Below are 25,274 nucleotides of genomic sequence, written 5' to 3'. Positions count from 1 at the left end.
GGCTCCAATTGGGGGTTTGTACTGCGTGATTCCAAAGTGTGACACATTGCTACATATACTAAGAACTAAAAAGAGTTGCAGCGCTAGTGAATCAAATCGAAAATCTATTACCACACAAAATATTTCCCCATCAAACTGTTTGTAATTTCGAAAAATTCGCAACTGTAATTGAGATATGTTTATGCGAATTTGTAAAACAATTGCATTGTTTAAACATTTCTGAGGTTTAAATAAACTGTTAATTATTATTGCTTATTGTTTTGAGAATGGTTACTTTAAAAGTTCTCGATTTGAACATAATATATATGTGTAACTCTGTTTCGATTTATCATTGGTGAATTTATATTTTGTATGAGCAACAATCAACACAGGTGTGTTGGACTAGTGGTCTACGTGAGACTCTCAATCCTGAGGTCGTAGGTACGATCCTCGTGCACGTATCTATGTGTTCACTTAACATTCCCTCATTGAAAACATCGTGAGGAAACATGTCAATCACGGGACACTCTCCCCCCTCCCACTGATACCTCTTCGCAGGCAAGGACAGGGATCAAGAGGTTTGCCGGTATCTGTACCTATGCGAGTTGTAAATCTGCCGTCTAGTTCCCATGAAGATCCGAGCACTATCGTCGTCGTTCCTTTAAAGGAAGGTTGGTTGACTTGTTATGTCATTTAACATCAGATGAGCCACTACCCGTGCTTACTCACAGCCAAAGGGCTCGCGAATGCGTTGCTGGCCTTTCAGTAACTAATATGCTCTTTTTTTCCACGCAGTTCTTTATGTCCAGAGGGAAATTTTCCAAAGCGTGGCGTAGTCTCTGACCACTATGATAAATTTAAATATTATTTCTTTGAATTCTGTTTAAGCATATTTATGAGGAAATTCAGTTTATGTTTAATACACACGCCTGCTAGACATTGTAAATGCAAAACATACACTTTTAACTAATTAATAATTAATTTAATGAGTGTGAATATGAATCACAAATGATTCTTTGTTAAATTTCCAATGAAATCTTATATCACATAATAAATTGATATATGTAATGTGCAAATGTAACGTCATAATGATTGCATCTGTCGACCTGCATCACTCCGCAAGTGGTTTAGAAAGGATGGTCAGGCAGACGAAACACAGTATAATAGAAACAGTACTTATATTAAAATTTAAAAAAAAAAAACAATATACCTACTGCTTCAAAGCTACAAGAATGGAATTCCTAATTTTTAGTTTTGTATGTGTAAGATTTATATACATAGTACTTTAATGCACTTTTATTTAAACTTTTTTATTTAAGTAAAGCTTTTTAATAAAAAATCTCTTTAAACGCAACTTAAGTGATAATATTTACATCTCGGTCGTAGGTATTGTTTTAATCCTAAGAAACGCCAATTGGTGGCGAAGAGATTGCATTCTACCCGTCGCTAAAATGGATTGCCTTCGTAGGATTTGTTAATTGGGATGCAGATAAGACATTATACACTTGCATGATTTAAATAAATACATCGAATTGATAACTTTCTTTCAGAGATTTTTGAAGATGCTTTTACATTTACAAAGTATGCTTCCGTTTCATTATTGGTACCAAAATTTTATTGCCTAAAAGAAAGTGCTTTTAGCCAAGGAAACATCCATTGTCTTCATTTATTTAATTGTTATTATATTTTAATGTATTAATGTGTTATTGTGATGAATTTAGTGTTATTATTATGTACTGTATTAATCGAGTACTGTGGTACAATGGTCGCATCTGTGAATTGTGTAATTGATTGAAATTACCCGATTGGTAACAAGGTGAATGCAATCTGTCTGAGAATCTGGAACAGCCTTACTACTGCGAATGCCTTAAAATTCTTTTTTTTTTAATTGACCGCAAATTATAATTATCGACTAGAATCGTGGATTTAGTTTTCAATAATGAGAAAGAGTTTTCATAAAGTAATTCGAAGTTATGCCACTAATTTTTTACTTTTTTGTAGAATAGAAATAAATGGACGAATCATGTATAGAATTCATGTATTTCAAGGCAATAAGACGAATGTATGTTTAATATCAATTATTGATTTTGTTAAAACTACAATGATTAAAAAAGTTTTTATAATTAAACGTAGACACAAACTTTTCTTTAAATTAAATTTTTATTAAAATTGTATGTATATAATTGATATGTAGTTTATACGTAGATATCTATCAGACTAAACAATATGTATTCAAAGTGTATATCTATCAATGTCCACTGTCGGATGTTGGTAATTGATAGGCTGGACCATCACGAGAAACCTAATTGTGAAGTCATGTCGTCTCGTTTTATGTAGATAATTTGGAAAAGCTAATTGTAGAAAGGAAAATTGAGCAAAACGAATTTAGCACGAATGTAAATTTCTTGAAAAAGGTTTTTAAATTCTTCTTACAAGATTGAAGCCAAGTGCGTACTTACATTTTTTATAGATTACTAGCTACCCCCGCGGACTTCCTTTCTCCTTAATGTGATTTTACTTAATCTACCTTTTTAGTACATACCAACATGGAACATTTTGCTATGCTACCTCAGAGACTGTTTGGTTTTCCGAAATGAAAACTTTTTAGGTTCTTCTCTAAATTTTTGTCTATATATAAACCAAGTTCAAGTCATAAGTTTTTAATTATGAGATAAAAAATACAGGTTTCTTCGAAGAGGGGTAAATACATAAAAATGGGTAAAAACATAAAAATATAAATTAAGGGTGGACCACCCTGAACATTTAGGGGGATAAAAATAGACGTATTCGGATTCACCTAACCGCACACAAAATTTCACAAAAACCGGTCGAGCCATTTCGGAGGAATATAATTACAAACTCCGTGACACGAGAATTTTATATCTTAGATTTATTATTAGGCTGACAATGTACTTGCCAGCAGGTAATGTGACCATAGCGGCTGTGTCACTTAACATCACTTCATCATCATCACCTGGCTGTAAGTCTTCACAAGATATTTCTTTTCCGAACTAGCAAACCGTGAAATCTTCCGGTGGGTCTTCCTACGAGACGCGACCGCTAAGTATACAAAGTAAGAATGTACTCTTCCCTCAAAAGCCGGAAACGCACCCATTAGGGCGTAGAATGGGGGCCGTGAGCTGCCATGACGGCCATTTTTGGGCGTCCCATAGGCTTTTTTCCACCCTATTCTATAAAAAAAGTATTCGTTTAAATTACATAACTAATGATTTTAAATTTATCTTCACTGAGTAGTAAAAAAAGTTTTATATGAAATTATAAAAACAATAGAAACCAGACTTCGACAGAAGTTTAACAAAAACAATGTTTCTGAATACGATTATTTAAACACGAACTTCGACCTTCTTATAATAACGTTTTCGAGTTGGTATATTTTTACAAACGTTGAGTTTCTGCCGGGTATAAAGTTTTTTACATTGTGCTAAACTCAATATAATACCTACTTAATTAGAGATTCTACAATAAAATCTGTAAATAATTATCCAGCGATTGGCGCGAGATTCGTAATTCAAATTTCGAAGTTTAAGTTGAAATTAATTAACGTCTGTCATTTGTTTATTGATAGTAATTTGTATTTAGTATGGCGCCATGTATAAATAACTCTTACTTAAAAATATAGACATTATTTTAAGTGGTAAAAAATTCAACAAAAAATGCCAAAACTGAAATAAATTCGCCTAGAACTTTGATTTGCTGTCATAAAAGAATTAGCGAAATTTTTCTCTATACAATTTCAATTTCATAACATTACTATCAAATTTAAGGTAGTTTTTTTAATAATAGAGCATAGAAAATGATTTAACAAACCCAATTAACGAATAATCGAACGTAATCTTTTGTTTTAATTGACAAGAATTGATGACGAGGAAATTTGAATGTAACAAGATAGTATTATATAAAGATAATTTGAGCAGGTATACAATTAAATAATCACGTCAATTACGCATACAAAGGAGTGGGAGTGCTTATGCAATTTTTTTTTTCGGTGTACCGGCATTTTTTGTTTATTTTTTTGTGGCTTTTTTTACCCTTTAAGCACATCTTTTATGAATTAAAGATGCCAAATGCTGTAGGCATACTCTATTAGCGGTCCTTTGATTTTGTTTTTTTTTAAGATGGGTATTAGTCTGCGTTAAATTTTTAAATTAAAAAAATTAATACCTTGAAAAAAATTTAGTCACACATACAAATTCGCGAGCTTTACCCATTAAATCAAATATTAACATAACTGTGTGATGGGTCAGGTGAATAATGCAAATTCGTGAGGTTTTCCTCCAATGTCGTAATATTTGTCATAATTATTATAATAATCTTGATTTGCATTAGTGTGGCTATTGAAAAGTAAGTCAACCCTATTTCAATGATTTTTCCCACGGGAACATCTTATCCATGGTAATATTTCGTAATGTAACAGGCCAATTCTGTATTTAAAATACACTGAACATTTGTTTAATGTACTTGTTGCTTAAATTTCTCAAATATAAGTATCGATTAAACTGTGTGATGTTGATATAACCTAAACATTTGTAAAAAATGTTATTAACTTAAGGTTAAATTTAACAATAAAAGATATACTCAGACTAATAAACATCTTTAAATTATTACAAAGGACAGCTAATAGATTATGCCTATACAAGCAAGTTGCAGCAATTGGCAGCTTTCATAAAAGATATGTATAAAAGGGTTAAAAAAATTTAATATACGAAAAAAAAAACCGGCACACCGAAAAAAAACAGATGTGCCTTCAGCTCGTTTGCTACATATTTTTTTAACTTATATCATAAAAGTCTCAGTCAAATAAATATTGCAAATTTTCGAAAGGTCACTAGACTGGTTGATTATTTTTATTTACTAAATGCTTAGTCCTTCGCACTTGACCGTCTAATTGAGTGCGATCATTTGAAATGCTTGTTGTATTCATTTTTACATTTTTAACATTCATTTATTACTAAATCTTGTAGGTGAAGGCGACATTAAGTAACTCGCTTCGTTTAGATTGTATGAAAGAATGTCCGAAGGGTTTATAATTTGATTTTTATAACATAGTTATAAGAGTAGCAAGCTAGAACGATTGTACCAGCCAATTATACTGACCATTGTAGTATCAGATGGGATTATGTAGTTTAAAGTTTAAATTGTACAATATTATTCTATTCCACATTGAGTGGAAATTTACAAATGTAACATTTATGTGTACATTTTTTCGTTTCATCATCAAGGCAGCATACAAAATACTATCGTATCATCTTGACGTCCGTCGTCACATAGTTAAGCGTTTCTAAGGCGGCTTCTGCCGCGCACCAATACTATGTGGAACCAGCTGTCCATTGAAGTATTTTCGTAAGAATTCGACTGAGGGTCCTTCAAGAAAAGAGCGTACCAATCCTTAAAGAGGCAATGAATAATGAAGTCCATGGGCGGCGGTATCACCTCACTTGCCCATTTGCGTCCTAGTACATAAAAAAAACAATTAAAAGTTATGGTTTTCTTAAGTTACCTAAAATGGTGCATGCGTGCTACGTGCTAATAGTGCATGAAAAGCTACAACACAATAAATACATATAGTACCTAATAAAAGTAGTTTATTTTCCGGTTTTAAATTTTACTTTTCATTCGTGGTCTATAAAAATAAATCCTTTTACGCCTGGGCCTCATTTTTCGGTATCTGTTTCAGGGTCATCTGATAGACAAGGAGGTGATGGGAGGTAAGGTGAGGATGCCTGACAAGCTGTCCACATTTTGGGTATTTCAGCCGGTTTCCTCACGATGTTTTCCTTCACCGTTCGAGCGAATGTTAAATGCATATAAAGAAAGACCATTAGTGCACATTCACTAGGCCAATAATGCTTATCATTCTTCTTTCTGGCCCAAAAATCGACAAAAGGTTGTAAAGAGGTAAAAAACTGTAAGGACTGGAAAATTTCCTCACGATATCTTCTTCACTGAATTAGCAAATGTTTAAGGAACGTAGAAAGATTCTCTTCTAACAGGATGTCTGACACCAATCATAATAATATTTAAATTAGTCTGTATAGAAAAACCAACGACAATTTCAAATTACTTACATGTATTATTTGTAACGTAATTTCAATAATATCTATTATAACGATCTTTATGAGCGATGACAGTAATTAATGTGCGTCTGCGCAGTTATATGCAACGCAATCTCATTAACATGTAATCTGAATTCCCATGTATGAATGGGCATATTTTTTTAAACCGACGATTACATCTATTTGTAAGGCCGGAACTAGCTAAAAAGAGAAATTTCACTTGTGACTGGCAAAAATTGTTACAATGTCATTATGTAAATTGAATAACAAAATGCTTTTAAAATATTTACTTACTTTGCAGTAATGAAGTTCTGTATCAATAAAACAACAAGAAAAATCCTTCATTCGAAAACAAAACTTACAGATGCACTTACAGACACGCACGTTCTAAGGCTTAAATGTGGGAACAAATTTCTAAAACGCGTGATAAAAGATGGACACTTTAAATAACAAACTGGACCGCTACTGGAATGTATAGAAAGTATGGAAGGAAGTTAATGTATGGAAAGAGATGTAGAGATGTATATGACTAAAGAAAAGATGGACAGATGACGTTGGATGATGGCTGAAAGAGCATATAGCCTTAGACCCAAAAAGTCAACGACGTGTGTGTCAGGCTGCTCACCTACTTGCCTATTAGATTGACGCATCATGAAACAGATAAAGACATCTGAGGCACAGATCTAAAAAGGTTGTAGCGCCTTTGTATCATTTATTTACATTATCATACTTAAATGTACGTCCAAGAACATTTTGTACTCGTAAAATCGTGAAACCATGACGTTAAGATTTGATCTCGTTCACACGCCTACTCGCATTTTGGCAATTTTAGCACATCATTGTTATCTAATACATTAAAATTGCACAATGCAATTGCTTGGCCGAGATGACGCATTCACTTTTCTGCATTCGAATGCCATTTTACGGAATATTACTTTACTTTCAAATATTGCGTATTTACTTCAAAAACACCAATTACTATGTCACGTGACACGTCTATATGTGATGTCGATGATCATAATTTTGCACTAATATTCAATTAATAAAAGTTCTTGATACATATGAGATATATGAAACGTGTCTAGACGGCTCACGAAAATGTAATCAAAATGACAAAAGCCAACAAATCGATCGTTTTCCTCAAGGTTTCTTGAATATTGGTTTACTATAGAACAATAGCCTTGGTACCGATTAATCGACGAATGGGACCTGCTGTAGCTGAAAGCCAGCAGGTCCCATTCGTCATATATACGTCATACAGCCTATTGCAAATTGGCTGGAAGATTTTCATTTCGGAGGCAAGACACATTTTAGGTAACAAGGCCAGCGGAGGAGGTAAGCATTCATTATATTTTCTCCAAATATTAAAAACTTTTTTTATTTATTAATACTGTATAAACGACCTAGTCATAAACCTAGATTCTATTCATGGCCCATGGGAAACCTCACAATGCCCAACATTGTCTATGAATATACAACCCATTTTTTGTAGAGTACTGATTAGTTTCGACAGCAAAAACCAATCAGTTAACGCAAATTAATATTTTCGGACCTATGATTTAAACTCCAAACCTACTGATCTAAACTGGAACATGATAACTAGACAAAAAAAAACTTTAAAAAGTCACCGGCCACCTGTGGCAAAGGCTTCCTAGAGATAGGAAGCACTGGAAATAGCTTGCCATTGTGGCACAAAGGAAAGCTATTTCAGTTGTACCAGAGAACAAATGTGCAACAAAACCTTCTTAAAGAACTTGTTTCATATACATTTCTATTTTTATAAACTTTCTCTTGTATTAGTTAAAATGAAGGCTTTGTAATTTGAACCTAAAAATATGAGTGAGTCATTTTGTGCTCCATTACGACTCAATTGAAGAACAATTGCTTTTGACATTGTGTAACCAATGATTATCTGTACACACCTTATAACTAAAAACGAAAAAGATTTTTTGCCGCGATTGTTGAAATATGCAAATTGTGCCCCCTGAGGGTCAAATACACTGAGGTGTTGAAAGTATTGTCATTAGTGTGTATTTAACACATTAATACTAATTTAAAAAACAGCTTTATCCGATTAAAATATTACAGTCTTCAGTGTGCTTAAACATCTTTAAAGTTTATAGTGCGTTTATTTTAGTAGTATAAATTTACTGGTAAAAACTATAATTGATATCATTATATAACCGAATTGACAAAAACATAGTTTTCTCATCCTTCGCCAAGGCATCATATGAAACTCCATCAGTATCTCGAGTCCCATCGTTCCAGAACTGAGCATTTTAAGGCACTATGTCACCAGCTGCTAATGTTTTTCGACCAATTCATAGGCCCTTTCAGATAAGAGCGAACTAATTTTTTTAAGGTAGGCAAAGCACTTGCGAGGCTACTGGCAAATTAAATGTCCATAGACACAACATCAATTTTGATTAATTTTATATTAAAACGTAAGCTCTCTATTGTGTTGTTAAATTTACTAAATTTGAGATACAAAGTATGATCAGATTCAGAGTACATAAATATAACATTAATCTTATAATTAAATTTATGGAAATCCAAAGTAGTGCTTTGTAAATTAAATTCGGACTATAGGGGCTTTTAGGCAGTACTCTGTAAACATAATTTCACGGAGATCTACTGTATAAAAAAACGTTCCAAATTGGCGAAATAATGACTTTTAAAAATACCGACATCGTTTCAAGTGCCTTGACAATTTCACCAAATTTTCCGTTTTATACTTCTTTTAGAGATTGAAGATAGACAGGTAGATATAAGCCTTTCCACAAAAATACACTTTTCAAAGGTCTTTGAACGCCCAGGAACATTTTGTTAGTAAATTTGTATTCACACAATAGAATTGGCGTATCGTTACGTTACGATAGTTTTATGTCTAAAGTTCTTATCTGCATGTGTAATGGGCTTTTTATACATTTCAAATCATTTATACAAGTTTTGAAACAAAAGCCATTAACTAGGACGAGATACAAGTTGTGTAATAAGCTGGCCGATGTTAAAATAACCGAAATAACTTTAAAAAATTTATAACATTTTCAATTCAGTATCTCTCTCTCTCTTTAGTCGGCAGCTCATGTCTGAGCGTCGTGGTCAGCAACGAAGCGTCTAGAGTCATTTGAGTATATTGGAATTTCAAAATAAGGTATCTGCTCTGCGTAGTATGAGATTCCATAGAGATACTTTAATAAAATAAATTTGAAAAAAAAAATATGTACGTTACATTCAATTGTTTTTTTTATACGAATTTAACATAAATATGTAATATGTCAGTTGTTTCATTCGTTATGCAGATAGCTTGCAAACGAATAGTGATTTTTTTAAACACTAATAATAAAAGTTTAAGAACTAAAAGCTTTCTGGGAGACATAAAAATCCTTCACAAAGATTAAGGCTAACTTCTCAAAGGTCGTAAAGGATGAATCCATCAACATGGAATTCATGTTATAGTTGAAAAGACCTTCTTATTTCAGAATCATGATTATTTGTCGATCATCAAATTAATTTAGACATAATGGGCATACAAAATATTTTGCGCCTTGAAGAAATTAATAGCAATATCATCCTATAATGAATTGCCGTCATATTAAGAAAGTTATGCGTAAATTATTTCAAGTTGTACGGTCACGCATTAACGGGATTTCAATTTCCTGTTAGAACATGCTTATTATACATCTTTTAAAGTGAAAATTTAGCGTTATTTTACTATGCCTTATGAATATCACTTACTGTCGCAGGAACCATATCGGGTGACTGTTCATCGGCGCAAGCGGAGAGGGCGCAGTAGCGGGATGAAATTGTCGCAACACCCGTTTTATGACACGTTTAGTACAAGCCAGCAATATCACCATTGCCAACACACAAAAGCCTCCAAGAAGGGCCCATAGTATCTGAAACGGTGTATGTATGAAAACAAATGACAATCGAAAAAAAATAGTAAAGATATACTTGATACCTACTTACATATGTAGTAATTGAAGCGCGATTATGTATAGCTTGCGATGGATCTAGAAAAAACAAAATAAAACAAATGACATTAAAGTAAGTAGATTAAGGATATCGACAATTAAGCAGCTTATCTCTCTTCTTGAATGAGAGAGAAACAGACTATATTTTAGGATCTGCGTACTAATGGAGAATATAAACTTTCTTTCTCTTGCAGTTAGTTTATAACTGAGAACGGCTTTTTTATGTAACAGGGAGATAATAGGCTGGAACCTCACTTGATGTCAACTGATACTCGCAAGTGCGTTCCTGCCTTTTAAGAATTGGTACCCTCTATTCTTGAATAAGTCCCTAAATATTTTAATAACCTTAAGAAACACTCGAGGTCGAGCTGATACGGATGGTATTTTGTATTCTGCCTTGACGTCCGATAGTGAAACTCAGCTGCAGGTATTAGTCTGAACAACTCCTCTGAACACTCTCTACGGTAAATGTGTTAGAAGATGATGAAGATGAAGGGGTCTACGTTCTGACGCCGAGGGATCAGGCCGCTCGGAAACGAATTGATATACGTATATGTATTTCGCTTGCCACATACTTACCATACGCTGTATCATTCCCTGCTGGTCCAATACACCCTCGTTCATCCACAAGGCTCACTCGTGCAATCATTTTTACGTCTAGAACCAATTTCCGCGTTTGCTTATCGCTACGCCCGACGTTCCGCTCGTTTATGGGTAGGACCATCCACAAGGGTCCTTCAGGGACGGCTACAAAGCCCGTTGCCTCTCTGCTTCTTGTTATTGTGTTTGAGAACCACGGTGATGGATGGGCGTCGGAAATCATCTGCTTGCCTAAGCTGAGGAAATGTTTTCCTATTTCTTTACACGTCTTGGTTTAGGATAAAAGGTTTTGATAAAAAAATGCCTGAAATCTTTAAAGTTATAAAAAAAATTACGATGAAAATCAACTTTTGTACAATAGCTTTATCATACAAAACACATTTTTTTGGGTTCTTATTTAAGTTATATTATTTATATTTAAATTATATCATAAAATTAGTTCTATAAATATCTTTCATTATTCGATTGTTATATGTATGTGTACTATATATAGTTGTCTCCGTGACGCATAAAACTGAAGAATCAAACAAAGCTTACCTCACATAATAAAACTGCTTTTTCAATCTAGGTGGAAGCCGTAAAGGTTCTGGTGGAGCTGGTAGAGACCAAGACACATTGACAAACAGGTCTCCCATTTTAGAGAAAAGCTCTGCATCAACTTCAGGTCTTGGAAGCCGTGGTGCGTGTGCGCAGGAGCATACACCCATTATACATTCTGTGGACATATATGTTCACAAAGCTATTTAAACAGTAAAAAAGCTAAATACTCACACTTTATAAAAAAGTGCATGCTTTGTTAAATAATTATTACTAAGGTAAAAGCCCCAAGAGATGATATGTATTTATATATCTATATTCACATTGTTTACACACTGTATACGTGCTATTGATAATATAAATAGATTAAAATGTGCGATTACTATACACAAGACGTTATGCTACAGAATTGCCATCTAAAGTTTTAATACATCAACCTATAGCGTGTATTTTTCTCGATATCCCTTATGCTTACACTCTTTCTCACTATAGCTCTCTCCCACCTCTCGTCGTTCGCTCTTACTCTCTCTCTCTTATTCGATCTATCTCACTCTTATACAGGGAGTACTCTCGCTGTATGACTATTTACGTTCGCCCTTTCTCGCTCTCTCTCAATCGGTCTCTCTCTTTTAAAAAACGCTGCACATCGTTGTGACGCTAATGTTATTATTATTGCGATTCATCCGTAAAAAATTTACTCGCATGCGCTTAAAGACGTTTCACTTCAACATATTTATTAATTTAATTTTGGACAACATTAAAGCATCTAAAGTAATAATAAAAACGTAAGAATGAAGTTTCCTAACAAGAGTTTTGACGTGGACCACCAGCTAGTTATACATAGTTATGCAGTGAAAGGTCAAAAATCTTTCTAGGTCCGTAGTATACACTAATCCGTATGATGAAGGAAATAACGACAATTTCCATAAATTATCAACGAAAAAAGCTCAGAAATATAGGGGCCGTATAAAAGCCGTGTCGAACACTCACACATCGCCACAGCTTGACAACTGATTTTTTTTATATTTTGACAACCATTTATACAGTTAGTTTCATTTAGTGGCAATGACGGCTGCCGATGATATATCATACATACAGCTTTTTACAACACTGATCAGGTAATCTGTTTTCATTAGTTAGTTTTACTATTATGGAGGCGGTAACCAAAAAGTTCAAGGATTTTTTTGCAATGCGAGAGAGTATCGCACTCTCCGGCGCTTCAGGCGTAAATACAATTGTATCGATTAACCAATTAGTTAATAATTGTCTGGCACTCCCTAAGCCAGAACACTGACGTCAACCAACGTCATTCAAGTGCGATGTAGTTCTTTCAATTGCCGTTAATCATCGCACCGTACAAAAACTCAATATTAAATCGTTTGTCTAAAACCTGTATAAAGATTTTTATTTTGGTATCTATTGTAAAGGCGGCCATAAAATTGTAGTAATGCGGTTTTATTGTTGAAAAATAACACTAAAATATATGTGTTTATCTTGGTAGAGAACCAAAAAAAGTTTCATTGATTATATTCTAGCCAGTGGCCTTAAAACTTGAGTGCGTCCTAAAAAAGAGTGACGCGTCGATCGTGTGATTGGTAAATCAGTTGCAAACTTTCCCCCACTCCTTTGTTTAATTCTCAAGAAGTTTGCCGGTATATGTACTGCATACACATCAAAGGTTGTATATCTATATTTTTTTGGCATTTCATCTCAAATGAAAGCTATGTATCTTTCATCTAAAGTGCATGTTTATCTATAGATCTTAGAATTTATAGACATTCCTCAGACGCATCACGAGCCAGCGATAAATTTTATTCGCAGATGCGCCAAACACGTCTGTTTTAGAAATCAAAGAGGTGTATTCAAAATAAATACTTGTTAGTAATTATTTCCTGCAAAGAAATCTATGCAGAAGGGATGCCATGACTCATTCTTGGACGTCATTCGTTTGGTTGATTTGTATCATCATGGCTCTTTTAACCGACTTAAAAAAATAAAGGATGATGTTACAACATCTCTCAAATGCTCATGTAGTGCATACACAGCGGCGAGGGTCACCCGGGCAACCCAAGCAAATTTAAATACAAATATCGTTTTTTTTAATTAAATTTAAAATTTGATCCTTAGTTAAACGAAGTACGAAAGCCTCGTAGAGACCTGCCACTGGAGCCTCGCAATGGGTAAGGCCGTCTCTGTGCATACACACTCTTTCACACACTTACACACTCACACACTCACACATTCACTCATACTTAATGTCTTATAAGACATAGACAGTTTTAAACATGTACCACGGAATAATTGTTATCAACACAGGGATCCCCTAATATGGGGGGAGCGATATATGATTTTGGTCACAATGTAAAAATATTCTTTTTATTTTTATCATCAATTCCTTGAGATTTCTCTTTCTATTTAAGCAAGTCGGAGACTCTCTTCTATGCTTGAAAGTTATCGATAGGGTCTCTGGCATGCCGGTTTCCACACGATACCTTGTTCATTGAGTAGCACAGTCGGTGTAAGAATGCACAAATACGTTACTCTAAATATATATTAGATAATAGATTTTCTAACAGTACATACCATCTAACTGCACGTTAACATTGGCAGATGTGTGGCCGTCCCATGGATGAGCGATGAGCTTCACACGGTAAGGACAGCCAGGACGGACTGCGCAGCCACCTGCTATGGGACTCGGTGCTGATGGGACCAAGGCCCATAGGGCATCCTGATTAAGAGTGATAGTTATAAGAATGAAAAATAACAATATATAGATCATTGGCGCTACCACTGTTAAGATCCTCATTTCTGTATCTGTGTCTCTTCATTTCCCAAACTAATTGGCAAGTAGATGTTGAGTCTCTGGAGTATAACCACCAGACCCAATAACCTATCAAATACCTTTTTAATTATTTTAAAAACTGGTATAAGTTAAAATATTAAGATAGGATATTGGCACAGATGAACTGTCACTTTCATACAAAGGTCTATCCACATACACCGATCCGACCTGCCATGGATAGCTTGTATCGACAGATGGGTATGAGTAAAGTATGATGCATGAGTAAAGTATGCCAATAACAAATCCGTCGTTTTGTTATTGGCACACTTTTATCAATATGTGGATTAAGTAATTTATTTCAGATGGTCAAAAATGGATTGAGATAGATTATATGGTTTGCGCGTAAGTCTAATTAATTAAAGTAATATGTTTCTTCCGTAATCTCTTAAAACCTTGAAAATCATATCTTTAGTTACTAGTTCTCTACTACTTGTCTAGTTCTAGTGTCTTACCCCGGGAATGTTGTACTCGTAGCAAAGTGTTGACCGACAATCTACTGTGTTTCTGATACTGTCGACTTCCAACGAATAAGTGCTCACTGGGGGACCTGAAATTAGGGAACTTTAGATTTTTGGATTTTGTAAAATAACTTTTTCTATACTTAAAAGAGTACCGAATATTGATTCAGTAGTTTTTTATACACAAACAAATAAGCTTTCTATTAATCAGATTATATATTTCGAAGGATAAGTAAAAGTATTTTTAAGTAAGTTAGTAATTTGTCTTGCTTACTTCGCTTAACGAATAAGTATCGCATAACAGCGAGGAAATACTACCAGAATTAAAGGTACCATGGTACACACATGGAAAAACTTTTTAAATTTGTTTTTTTTTTGTTTTGTATTTACGGAATATCACGAAGGTGTGCAGCGTTTATGTCGAAGAGAAGGGAGACAGCGAATGAGACCGATTGAGAGAGTGAGAATCTATCTCCCTGATTGAGAAAAAATACACTCTATTGGTTGATATATTCGCTTAGTAGTTACTATATATATAGATACTATAGTTTATTTATTTATATTATCATTAGCACGTATACAGTGTGTAAAGAGTGTGAATATAGATATACAACTACATGGAGTGATCATATACTGGTACATGAGCAGCTATTGGGGCTTTTACCTTATAAATAATTAATTTACAAATAAATTTCACCTCTGACATGTGTACTTTGTAGGCACGCACGTTTTTATTTTTCTTGAGAGGCAAAAGCAAGAATAAAGAAAAAAAGAAAAATATGATGGTTCCAACGCAAATTAGTATTCGTAGGTGGCACTGAGAGCATTATCTGAAGTCAACATGGCGTATTAAACTTTTATACGTGTATATTTCTGTTCAGTTTTTAATATTTTTTTAAATTATAATTTTTAAAAATTATCGCTAGCATTGGTCAACAGCATGTGAAGTCCACACACAATCACGATGAGTGAAAATCTTTATAGGTAATTTTACATTCCAAATTAAATTCTTATAGACAATTTAATAAATATATTGTTTAATTGCTTCGATGTAATTAAGTCTAGTCTATACCAATAAACCCAAACCGTTCTACCGTAACTATAGTATTAATATTGATTTCAGGATTACAACCAAATACGTACATATGTATGTGAAGGATCTGTAACGACATCTGCAAAATATATATATGTAGAAATACTATTGGAGACATATACATGTAATATATGATATTCACTGTTAAAATTTAGTTTTTAATTTGTGTTTTAGGAAGCACTTATTTCTTCGACGTACCATTAGATCCTTAAACCTATAAAGAAAAAAGAATGAATTACAGTGTTCTTATTGAAGTACTCTGTCCCATTCCCTCTAAACGTGTATATCCTGTGATAAAAAGAGAGATGCCGATTTTTATATGTCAAGTTTCATTTCTGGCTTTTGCACTTTAATTAATCACTAAGCAAGTATAATCAATTACCCATAGGCGGTTCCCAGGTAACATTTAACATGACTTCATGATCGGAGTTCTCCAACGGCAGGGGATGGACAGCCAGTCCTCGGGGCAAAGCTGCATGACTCACAGTATATACATCTGGTAGTGTATTTAATTCCTGTAATGATAAAACAGGACATATACACCTAATATTATACACCACAAAAAGCGTTCCTGCAATGTATAATAAATTTTATTACACATGAGCCAACAATTTTTCCCCCCGGTAATTTCCACTGTAATGTGTGAACATGACAGCGACTCATTTTCCAATTTATTTAACGACGTTTTAGAAATATATCATAAAGCCACACATTAATGTGCTATAATATCCAATAGAAAGTTATAAAATGCTATCGTGAATTTCTGTAAAATAAAACTTAGTTACTATGTGTATAAAGTTACTACAAATAGGGAGTTATGGCAATATAACAATAGCAATAACACGTTTTTCACATAATTGGTATTCATACTTTTCGAGGGTGGTTACAAAGGCAGTTGTGGGTTTACCAGCAGTCTGAGTAGGAAGGGCGGCAGAATTTTAGGGCGACAAATTTAGTGGCGATTTCGAATAGAATATATTTTTCGCTGAGACTTTAATAAGTAGGTATAAATGATATAACATAATAGGTAGGTATAAATCATATAAAAATGATTTTTGAAGTTATACTTCTTTTGGCGCGATGATGAGAGTGAATTTTTACGATGCGCGCTCACACCAACACATAAATTCGACATCGTAAAGTTAGGCCTACGTGGTATGGATATCGATAACTATGTTCAAGTTGTACATTCTAGTAGTTAGTAATAGTTTTTTCTAGTTTTTATTTGTAGCAGAACTTATGGCTCTAGGTATATACTTTATATGTATGTAGGATAACATTGACTTCTCCACCAAGATGTATAGGCTGCCACCTGCATGTATGACTGTTATCATTGGCAATCACAAACCACTGGCGGTAAACAACGTATTGTTAGTTACAGTGTATTTCGGTACAGAGCCAATGACGTATAAAAACAAACTCATTACATCAATAAAAACTTCATTCACTTTCTATATCTAATTTACATGAACTAACTTGTTCCCATCTTCTCGAACGATAACATTTAATGTTCCATCCAGATCTCTACGCTCGCACAGAACCAACATTGCGTTCCGTGAGTCTCGTCACAGGACAGAACAGGCGTTCTACTTTGGATTCTGCCACTAATATCGACCCTTTTCGCACTCCTCTACTGCTTCATATAAGAATATGTTAAAACTATTAGTGTCATATGACTTGTATCTTTCTTCTTTATTATAGTTACTACTATGTTTGTCGTTCTCCTAATTTATGAATTTTGTGCTGTCATGTTTTGTTTTGTTTAACTTTTTGTGTATATGTCATATATATTTGTTGTATGTTTTGATTTTATTGTTTTTACCATAAAGATGTTTAGTTTCTTTAATGATTAAACAAAGTAAAAGCTGCTGAGCTTAGAATGAATGTATCAAGCGTGTGTAATGTAGAAATAATAAGTAAAATCCCTATCCGTATTGGTAATTTTAAGCTTAAAAACATAATTTGCGATTCATTTCTATGTCTGGTTACTCGGTTTACGGTGCTTGTCCAGCCAGAGATTTTTACATTTCTATTTAATTAAGTTGGACCTCATCTGGCAGCACGGAATCGCCTTTTTCTGTCGCCCTTTCTCTTTCTAACACTCGCTTCTAAGGTGAAAGAAAAGATCGTGTAGAAACGGGCCGTGAAACGGAGTGAGGCACAGTAGATTAATCACCAGAAGAAAATGAGAAAATAGCTAGTGGTTTAAACCACTCCGCTGTTGGTGTGGTTATGGGCATCAAGAAAAGTGTGCGATGTCTTAGGTTGGCGTTGGTGTTTGGATAATAAATATAAAAACTGGATTTAATGAAACATTGATTCCAATAAGGTTTTAACTTTAAACCAAGATTAAAGTTTTTTAATATACATATAATCCACTCTGCAGAGGACAAAAAATATAAAATACGGAACGATAAATAGTAAAGATAGAATTTGTATGAATAATTGAACTACGTGCGTGTATGGGGATCATACGGAAGCACGAAAATACATTCCATTCGTTAATGAACTCGATAATGGCTTCAGACCGCGTAATATAACATTTACGCTAGGATCATATTCATTTATCTGCTTTGCTTTTGATTGATTGTTTTGCTTAATAACTTTTTTTGTGAAGATAAATGTAATTTATTTTCTCGTTTTGATATTTGTAATAAAAGTCCTCCCACATAAAGGATATAAAATAATTGAAATGAAACTTCTGCCATTATAAAAGAAATATGTATTTTATAACGGTAACAAAGATAGCAGTACTTTTATTACAATTAATTATATAATTCTATAATAATCTTGATAAATTATTATTAAATAAGGTAAATTGAATTAATTCTAATTCTAATTTTATTTTATTGAACCAATTTCTGTAAAGTTGCATATTATAGATTATGTTTCGAAAATAAGGTCATAAAGAAGTTTCATTTCTTACGCACACATTTTTTTAATTAAGTAAATAGTCACAAATCCCCTTTCACAAACACGTACACACATAAATCATAGACACACCAATATTTATAAGCTATTGATTTTCGGTAGTGTATCGTAATTCCATGTTAATTATTATACGTTTTTTCTTAAAGCTCTTTGAGTAAAATAAAAATCCTCCTATCCGTTAGCTGCCTATTCTAAAAAAAAAGTTTGGAATTTTGTAAGCTATATTTTACAAACAGAACTAAATAACTGAAAACTGAAACGACTTTTTTATAACGAAATTGGTTTATTACTAATGCGATAAGCAATTATTCGAGAATGAGATTTTAAAGGATTTGCTTTAGAATTTCATTCATTCCTATAGTATAGGAATTATAATGAAAGGAAATAAAAGTTTTATAACAGGTATTATGCCTATCCCAAGAGCCCCGTATGACTTTAATTAGTTGACATTGTGGTCGGTGAAAGAGTTTCCAAATAAAATGAAAGCTTACTAGTACCTACTGATAAAGTTAAAATAAGGTAATTGCTTAGGGCACAGGGTCTTAAACTTTGTAAATTTCATTTTCCGTAGGCTATTTACAAGGTTTATCCTTAAGACTTTCATTTACAAAGGAACCATTCTTTGTTCATCATATTTCTGATAAGTTTAGAGATTCTGACAGTTTTATGGTTCAAAGATCAATTTTTATTTCCAGTTCACAATCTAACCGAAATTAAAAAGTGTTTTAAAACTTTACATACAAACAAGAGCAAAAAATATTATTTAAAATCAAATCAAAATTTATTTATTCAGTTTAGATGCCACTTAAGGCATGCTTATGAATGTCAAAAACGTTTACAAAATTCGCAAATGAGCAATTTTATTTGCAAGGATATGGTACAAAAATATTATGGTGGTACAATCTAAACTGGCATATTCTGCCATTCGTCTTTACAGGTAGAATTTTACACTAGTTTATGAATCATATCATGTATTATTTTATAAATAAAAATATTTACTTATACTTATTTACTTACTACTATTATACTGTATATATATATATACATATACCTACAGTGGTGGTATTGAAACGCAACACCACTATGTGGAACCAATTGCCCACTGAAGTATTTCCCAACCAATTCAAAAAAGGTCGGCAACGCTCTCAGAGCCCTCTAACATTGAGAGTGTCCATGGGACACCGCCAGCCATACTCACTAAACATCAGATGAGCCTCCTACCCGTTAGCTGCCTGTTCTATAAAAAAGTTTGGACTTTTGTTAGTTATATTTTAGAAACAGAAATACATATATTTATTACACAAACTGCGGAAACAAAACAAATTAGTAGTGAAATAAAATGTAAACAACTTCAAGACTTCCTGAGTATAGAATTAGAACATATATTTTAGACAGCCTAGTGGTGGCGTTGAATGAAGATTGTACTGAAATATAGAGGAGAGTATACAGCAATGGACATACACTCCTCTATATTTCATTCTCCTCTATATTTATTATACTCCTACACTAGTAACAATCTTGCTACAAGTGCGCATGTGCATTAGTTGTTCATTTGACTCTTTCGGTTGCTTAGGAATTGACTCGAACATCTCCCCGAAGTGGGAATAAGGTTTTATTTCTTTTAAATGGTTTTATTTGTGCACCTTGCATGCATTATATTAAGTTTTCCTTTAGTCCTTGGTTTATTACATAATTTATTAATATTTCTGTATGATTCATTTAATATTTGATAAAGCATACACAATAAAAGGAAATTCACAATAATTTTAATCAAACCTCAGCATTAAGCTGACACTAGCAACTCTGATCATAAAACACGAAACAAGAAAACTAAATGCCAAACTATATTTAAAACCATCATGTTTTTGACTTTATTCGTCACAAACAAAAATTAATCTTCTTCAAAATAGGTAATTAATTCTACCGACAATAACTACTGAATGGGTCTTTGGATTTGTTGACTTTTTATTTGTGGTTCCGCCTTTTTCTTGCGAAAGTACTCAATTACCGTGAGTGCTTTTTAATTATTTTTAAACAAAAATTTTAGATCAGGGCATAAACAGATCAGCGCCCTTCACACTTGAAATGGAAATGTGCATGCCATTTACATACAGAGACCGAAGATCATCGCCGAAGCCAAACGTTGGAAGGAATAAAGTACAGTGGGAAACCACAAAAGCGATGTGCTGACAACATAATTCTTCACCGGAAGGCGACCAATTGGGGAAGCGTATGGGGTTAGTATACTGTGATTTGGGAGAATACTTGGAGGGGATTAGAGGATAGCATTTAATGTTCATTTTGTAAATAACTTAATTGTATTTTATTGTTGATTTAGTTTGGCCATGCATGGGCTGTAAGTAAATAAATAATAACAGTTTCTGGAGAGAAATGGATGGAAGAAGCTAAAGGCAGATTAGAAAGTTCTGGAAGTTCCCAGACAAAGTATATAATACCAAACTCATTTAATATGAAAATTTTATTTATAATTTAAATTATATATTAGTCAGAAGTGGGTCTTCTAATTAATTTGCTATATTTCTTTTAAAATAAGTATTGTTTGATGATTAGCTTTTATTAAAAGAGTACCGAGAGTTTTTTACGCCGGCTTTTTATCTCCGCCTACACCCTCTGTCTTTTTGCCGATAAGTAGGGATGCCTACAGGTTCTTATTTAATGACGTGGAATAAGTGATACCTTGATGATCTTATGTTCCATAATAAACGTTATTTATTTTTTTATTTTGATGTCAGGCTAGTCTTAAGTCTAAAATATTTCTTGTTAATTGGTTCAAATATTTGCGAAAGAAAATTAATAAACAAACGTAACTTATCAATTACCTTGATTATGTAAGTTTAGGGTTGCAAGATTGGAAGCCACAGCTTTCAACTTAATTACATTTTAGACTTCTAATTAGTCCCGGACGAGTCACGTTACAGCTCAGAATGTGCCTTGTGACTGGATGACGTGAATTAAAGCTAAGCACTAAGTTGTACTGCCTTATTAGTCCATTGAAATGGTACTTTGTGAGTCAAACTTAACACTGGAACGTGCTACACTCCTTTTTCCAAGATGACGGCCAAGGGACAAGGGCTCAACCCCACAAACACAACAACCCATATAAAATTCCGTCCTCTAATAAATGTTCAGCAAATGTAATATTTCAATAAAATATATTTTATATATACGCTTATTTTGGAACATAAGATCATCATGGTATCACTTATTCCACGTCATTAAATTTAAACCTGTTGGCATTCCTACTCATCGGCAAAGAAGACAGAGGGTGAAGGCCGAGAGAAAAAGCCGGCGTAAAAACTCACGGTACCTACTCTTTTTAAAAAAGCAAATCATCAAACAATTCTACAATATTTAAAACAAATAGCAAGACAATTCGGACGAACAAATTTTTGCACAGCTCATTTTAGCCATATTTGTTTAAATTTCACATAATAATTATATTATTAACATACTGTAGTTAGCGTAGAGAGTTACTCACGATACTGAAACGTCCCAGTAAGCACCATAGTAATGTATTTTAAAAGTAATGTGTTTAAATCAATCAATCAAAACATTTTTATTTATATAGGTAAACAAGTACACTCATGAACGTCAGAAAAATTACATTAAATGTAAATTTACATTTACTAACAGTTCGCAAGTCAAGCGCGTAGAGCGGGCAAGAACTGTATAATTTTGTGCTCAAAAATCAAACCAATTTTTATTTTATTATAATATAAAATGTATTTGCAATTTATATGACATTGCTGGATTGAAAAATTAATTTAGGACATGACATTTGTAAAGGCGAGAAACACGAGGACAGCACAAAGTTCACTGACTTTGAAGTTTGAACTTTTCATTCAGTGGCGGATTTAGGTTTAAAGACTCATAGTAGACATTAGTCGATGACATGAGAACACTTATATGCTACAGTTACAATTTGAAAAAAGAACTTGGATGAACTTTCATTTCCGTAGATTGGGATCTTTTTATCTTAATGCAAATATATACTGCCTGCACTTTTTATGTTTTGTGGGAGTCTATTATACCGCAGATGATGATTTACAAATTTTTCAAGATAGAAATTTGTAAATCCACCACTGAATAAATCACACAATGCTAGGAATCGAGGGCCGGCATACTTCGTTGTTATATTTCTAAAAAAGTTAGTCCAAACTTAACCATATTATTTAAGTGTGGGTTACATTAAAAGTTATCGCCTAATATCTAAAGCTCTTGATAAGATGTTGATAAAATAATTTCGGTAAATTGCCAAAATAGGTTATTGAATAGTTAATCCTGAGGTGTTATACGAGTATTAAAATGGGATCGATTTGTACAGTTATTTAGAGAAGTTACTAAGCAATTTAAATAATAACTCTAATTCCACGCTTCAACGAATGTCTCTTTCTGTTAAATTCTGTTTACGCTATGATGAAAAGTGATAGATATATGGTTTATGAATAAAGAAGTTTGTGAACATGTGTCTTCGTAGAGTTCCTGTAGAAATCTCGGTTTTCTAAGTCTTTTTATTTTATTAATTATTAACACTTCGTTTCACTAATACAGAAATACAGTACAATTAAATATATGGATAGCAACTGGCAGCCCAATGTGCTTTCGAGTAATGAATTTTATTAAACTTTTTTGTATTATTTTAGATTAGGGTCATGATTCTATATTTTTTATTTTATAAAATTTTGTTAAGCAGTTCTTGCGTACACAGCACAGATGCCAGAAAGAAACTTCTTTGTAAATTAATTAATACTAAGGTAAAAGCCCCAATACATTATCATGACGTATGATCACTCCATGTATATCTATATTCACATTGTTTACGCACTGCATACATGCTAATGACAATATAAATAAACAAAAGTCTGCGTTCACTGCACAAGGTGTTATGCGACAGAGTTCACATCTAAAGTTCTAACATGTTACTACTAAACAAATACATCTCTCAATTACTCTCTCTCTCTCTCTCGATCTTTCTCTCTTGCTTGCTTCCTACTCTCGCTCAATTACTATTTGCTTCATGCTACGCTCGTTCTTTCTAACTCTCTCTCAATCGGTCTCAATCGCTCTTCTCCTTTTCTGTCTGAAAAAAGCATTGTTAAGTCCCTGTCTTGTGCCTAAGTCGCTGTTTTTTCTAGTACTTTTGTTTTGCGAAACAACAATTTCTGGTATGTTTATTGTTTTTTTAACATTTATTATTATATTTTTGTAACATTTATGTTTAGCTAAATTGTCATACATTTTAAATACAAGAGTTTGTAACATATACCGTAGATAGTACTCATAGTATTTATAATGTATGGTGTGGTAAACATGAATACATAAAATTCGGGAACAGGACTTGTTTATTTTAATAGTATAATAAGAATGATATTTGTTTTATAGAAATAAGGGTGGTCTAACACGTCAGGCCTAAGACCATTTCGCCCTTGGAGTAATAGTTGTGCATATGTATGCCGATTACGGACTAACAGATAGATACAGGATAAATTAATACTTGTCTTATATTAGATCTTAGATTTAGTTTAAAGAGGTGGTTAGGCACATTTTAATATAAAAAATATCAGTTTCAAACTGTGGTTGCATTCAGATAAAGTTATGAAAATATTTTATTCATTATAAAATATGTCCGGATTTGTAATATTACTTTTATTATTGTTATTAGTTTCGAATTGCGACTCTCATCCGTGAGATCGCAGGTTCGATCTCCGGCTTTGCACCAATGGACTTTCTTTCTATCTATCTATCTATATGCGCATTTAACATTCGGTTGAACGGTGTAAAATAACGTGAGGAAACCGGGTTGAGATCCAAAACTGGATGGCGTGTGTCAGACACGGGCTGATCATCAGACCTGAAAAGGTCACGCGCCACTGATTTATTTCATAGATCACTTACATTTGTCAAATTGAATTGCACAAAAACACAACACAGAATTACACTTATAGTGAGAATTGTAAACATTTTGTGTGTTCACGGGCGGTAATTAAACGGAACTGTCATTTTAATCAACTAATCGACTGATAATTCTAGTAATCGCAAAGATAGTACATACTACGTCGTCAATTGAATCACTATAATATTTGTCATGATTAATTTTGATAATAATTGTCGTGCCCCTGCATCGTAATTGCTAAATCGGTAAGTACCATATCTTCTTCTGACTCTACTATTGAAGGTCGCGTGTATGGTGCCTGCTGCACTGCTATCTCTTATTGCGATTTTAAGCTTCTCTAGGCATTATGGGAAGACCAGTAGTAATTGTGCCTTGGTCTGATTTGTTGCTAAATCGGTAAGTACCATATCGTCTTCTTCTTTAGAGTTATTGCTGAATGCCCTTCATCATTGCTAATTTCAAATTCAAAACCTAATTTACACTTATGAACGTTAAAAAAACATATAAAAAAGTACGTTTATTATGGAACATAAGATAGACAGGTATCACTTATTCCACGTCATTATATTTGAACCTGTAGGCATCCACACTCATCGGCAAAGAAGACAGGGAGTGCAGGCCGAGAGAAAAAGCCGGCGTAAAACTCTCGGTACTTTTTAAAAAAGGAAATCATCAAACAATACTTATTTTAAAACAAATATAGCAAATTAATGAGAAGTATGCCTGCCCAGCACTAATCCCAGGCTTATTATCAACTAGATAATCGCTTAATTTATAGTAAGTCTTTTCTTTAATGCATTTCTTAAATTTATTAAAATGCAGAGATAAAAGAGCCTCGGGATTTTATTAAAAAAGGGTATCCCTTTTCC

At 33.3% G+C, this 25,274-nt stretch overlaps 1 protein-coding gene across 1 annotated transcript in view; it reads right to left on the bottom strand.

Moving 5' to 3' along the window:
* LOC110995222 (fibroblast growth factor receptor 3) overlaps positions 1-24,502 on the bottom strand; it is a 60,931-nt gene extending 36,429 nt beyond the window's left edge. The window contains exons 1-8 of the mRNA XM_022262283.2: positions 24,408-24,502; positions 15,943-16,075; positions 14,462-14,556; positions 13,751-13,895; positions 11,168-11,345; positions 10,610-10,866; positions 10,026-10,069; positions 9,792-9,952 (exon numbers count right to left, since the gene is read on the bottom strand). Coding sequence (XP_022117975.2) covers positions 9,792-9,952; positions 10,026-10,069; positions 10,610-10,866; positions 11,168-11,345; positions 13,751-13,895; positions 14,462-14,556; positions 15,943-16,075; positions 24,408-24,473 — 1,079 coding nt within the window. The 5' untranslated portion in view covers positions 24,474-24,502. The remainder of the gene's footprint in view (positions 1-9,791; positions 9,953-10,025; positions 10,070-10,609; positions 10,867-11,167; positions 11,346-13,750; positions 13,896-14,461; positions 14,557-15,942; positions 16,076-24,407) is intronic.
* Positions 24,503-25,274: the final 772 nt, after the last annotated feature.

The sequence above is a fragment of the Pieris rapae genome, chromosome 14, assembly GCF_905147795.1.
Source record: "Pieris rapae chromosome 14, ilPieRapa1.1, whole genome shotgun sequence".
Classification (NCBI taxonomy): domain Eukaryota; kingdom Metazoa; phylum Arthropoda; class Insecta; order Lepidoptera; family Pieridae; genus Pieris; species Pieris rapae.
This window is presented reverse-complemented; position numbering and strand designations above follow the sequence as displayed.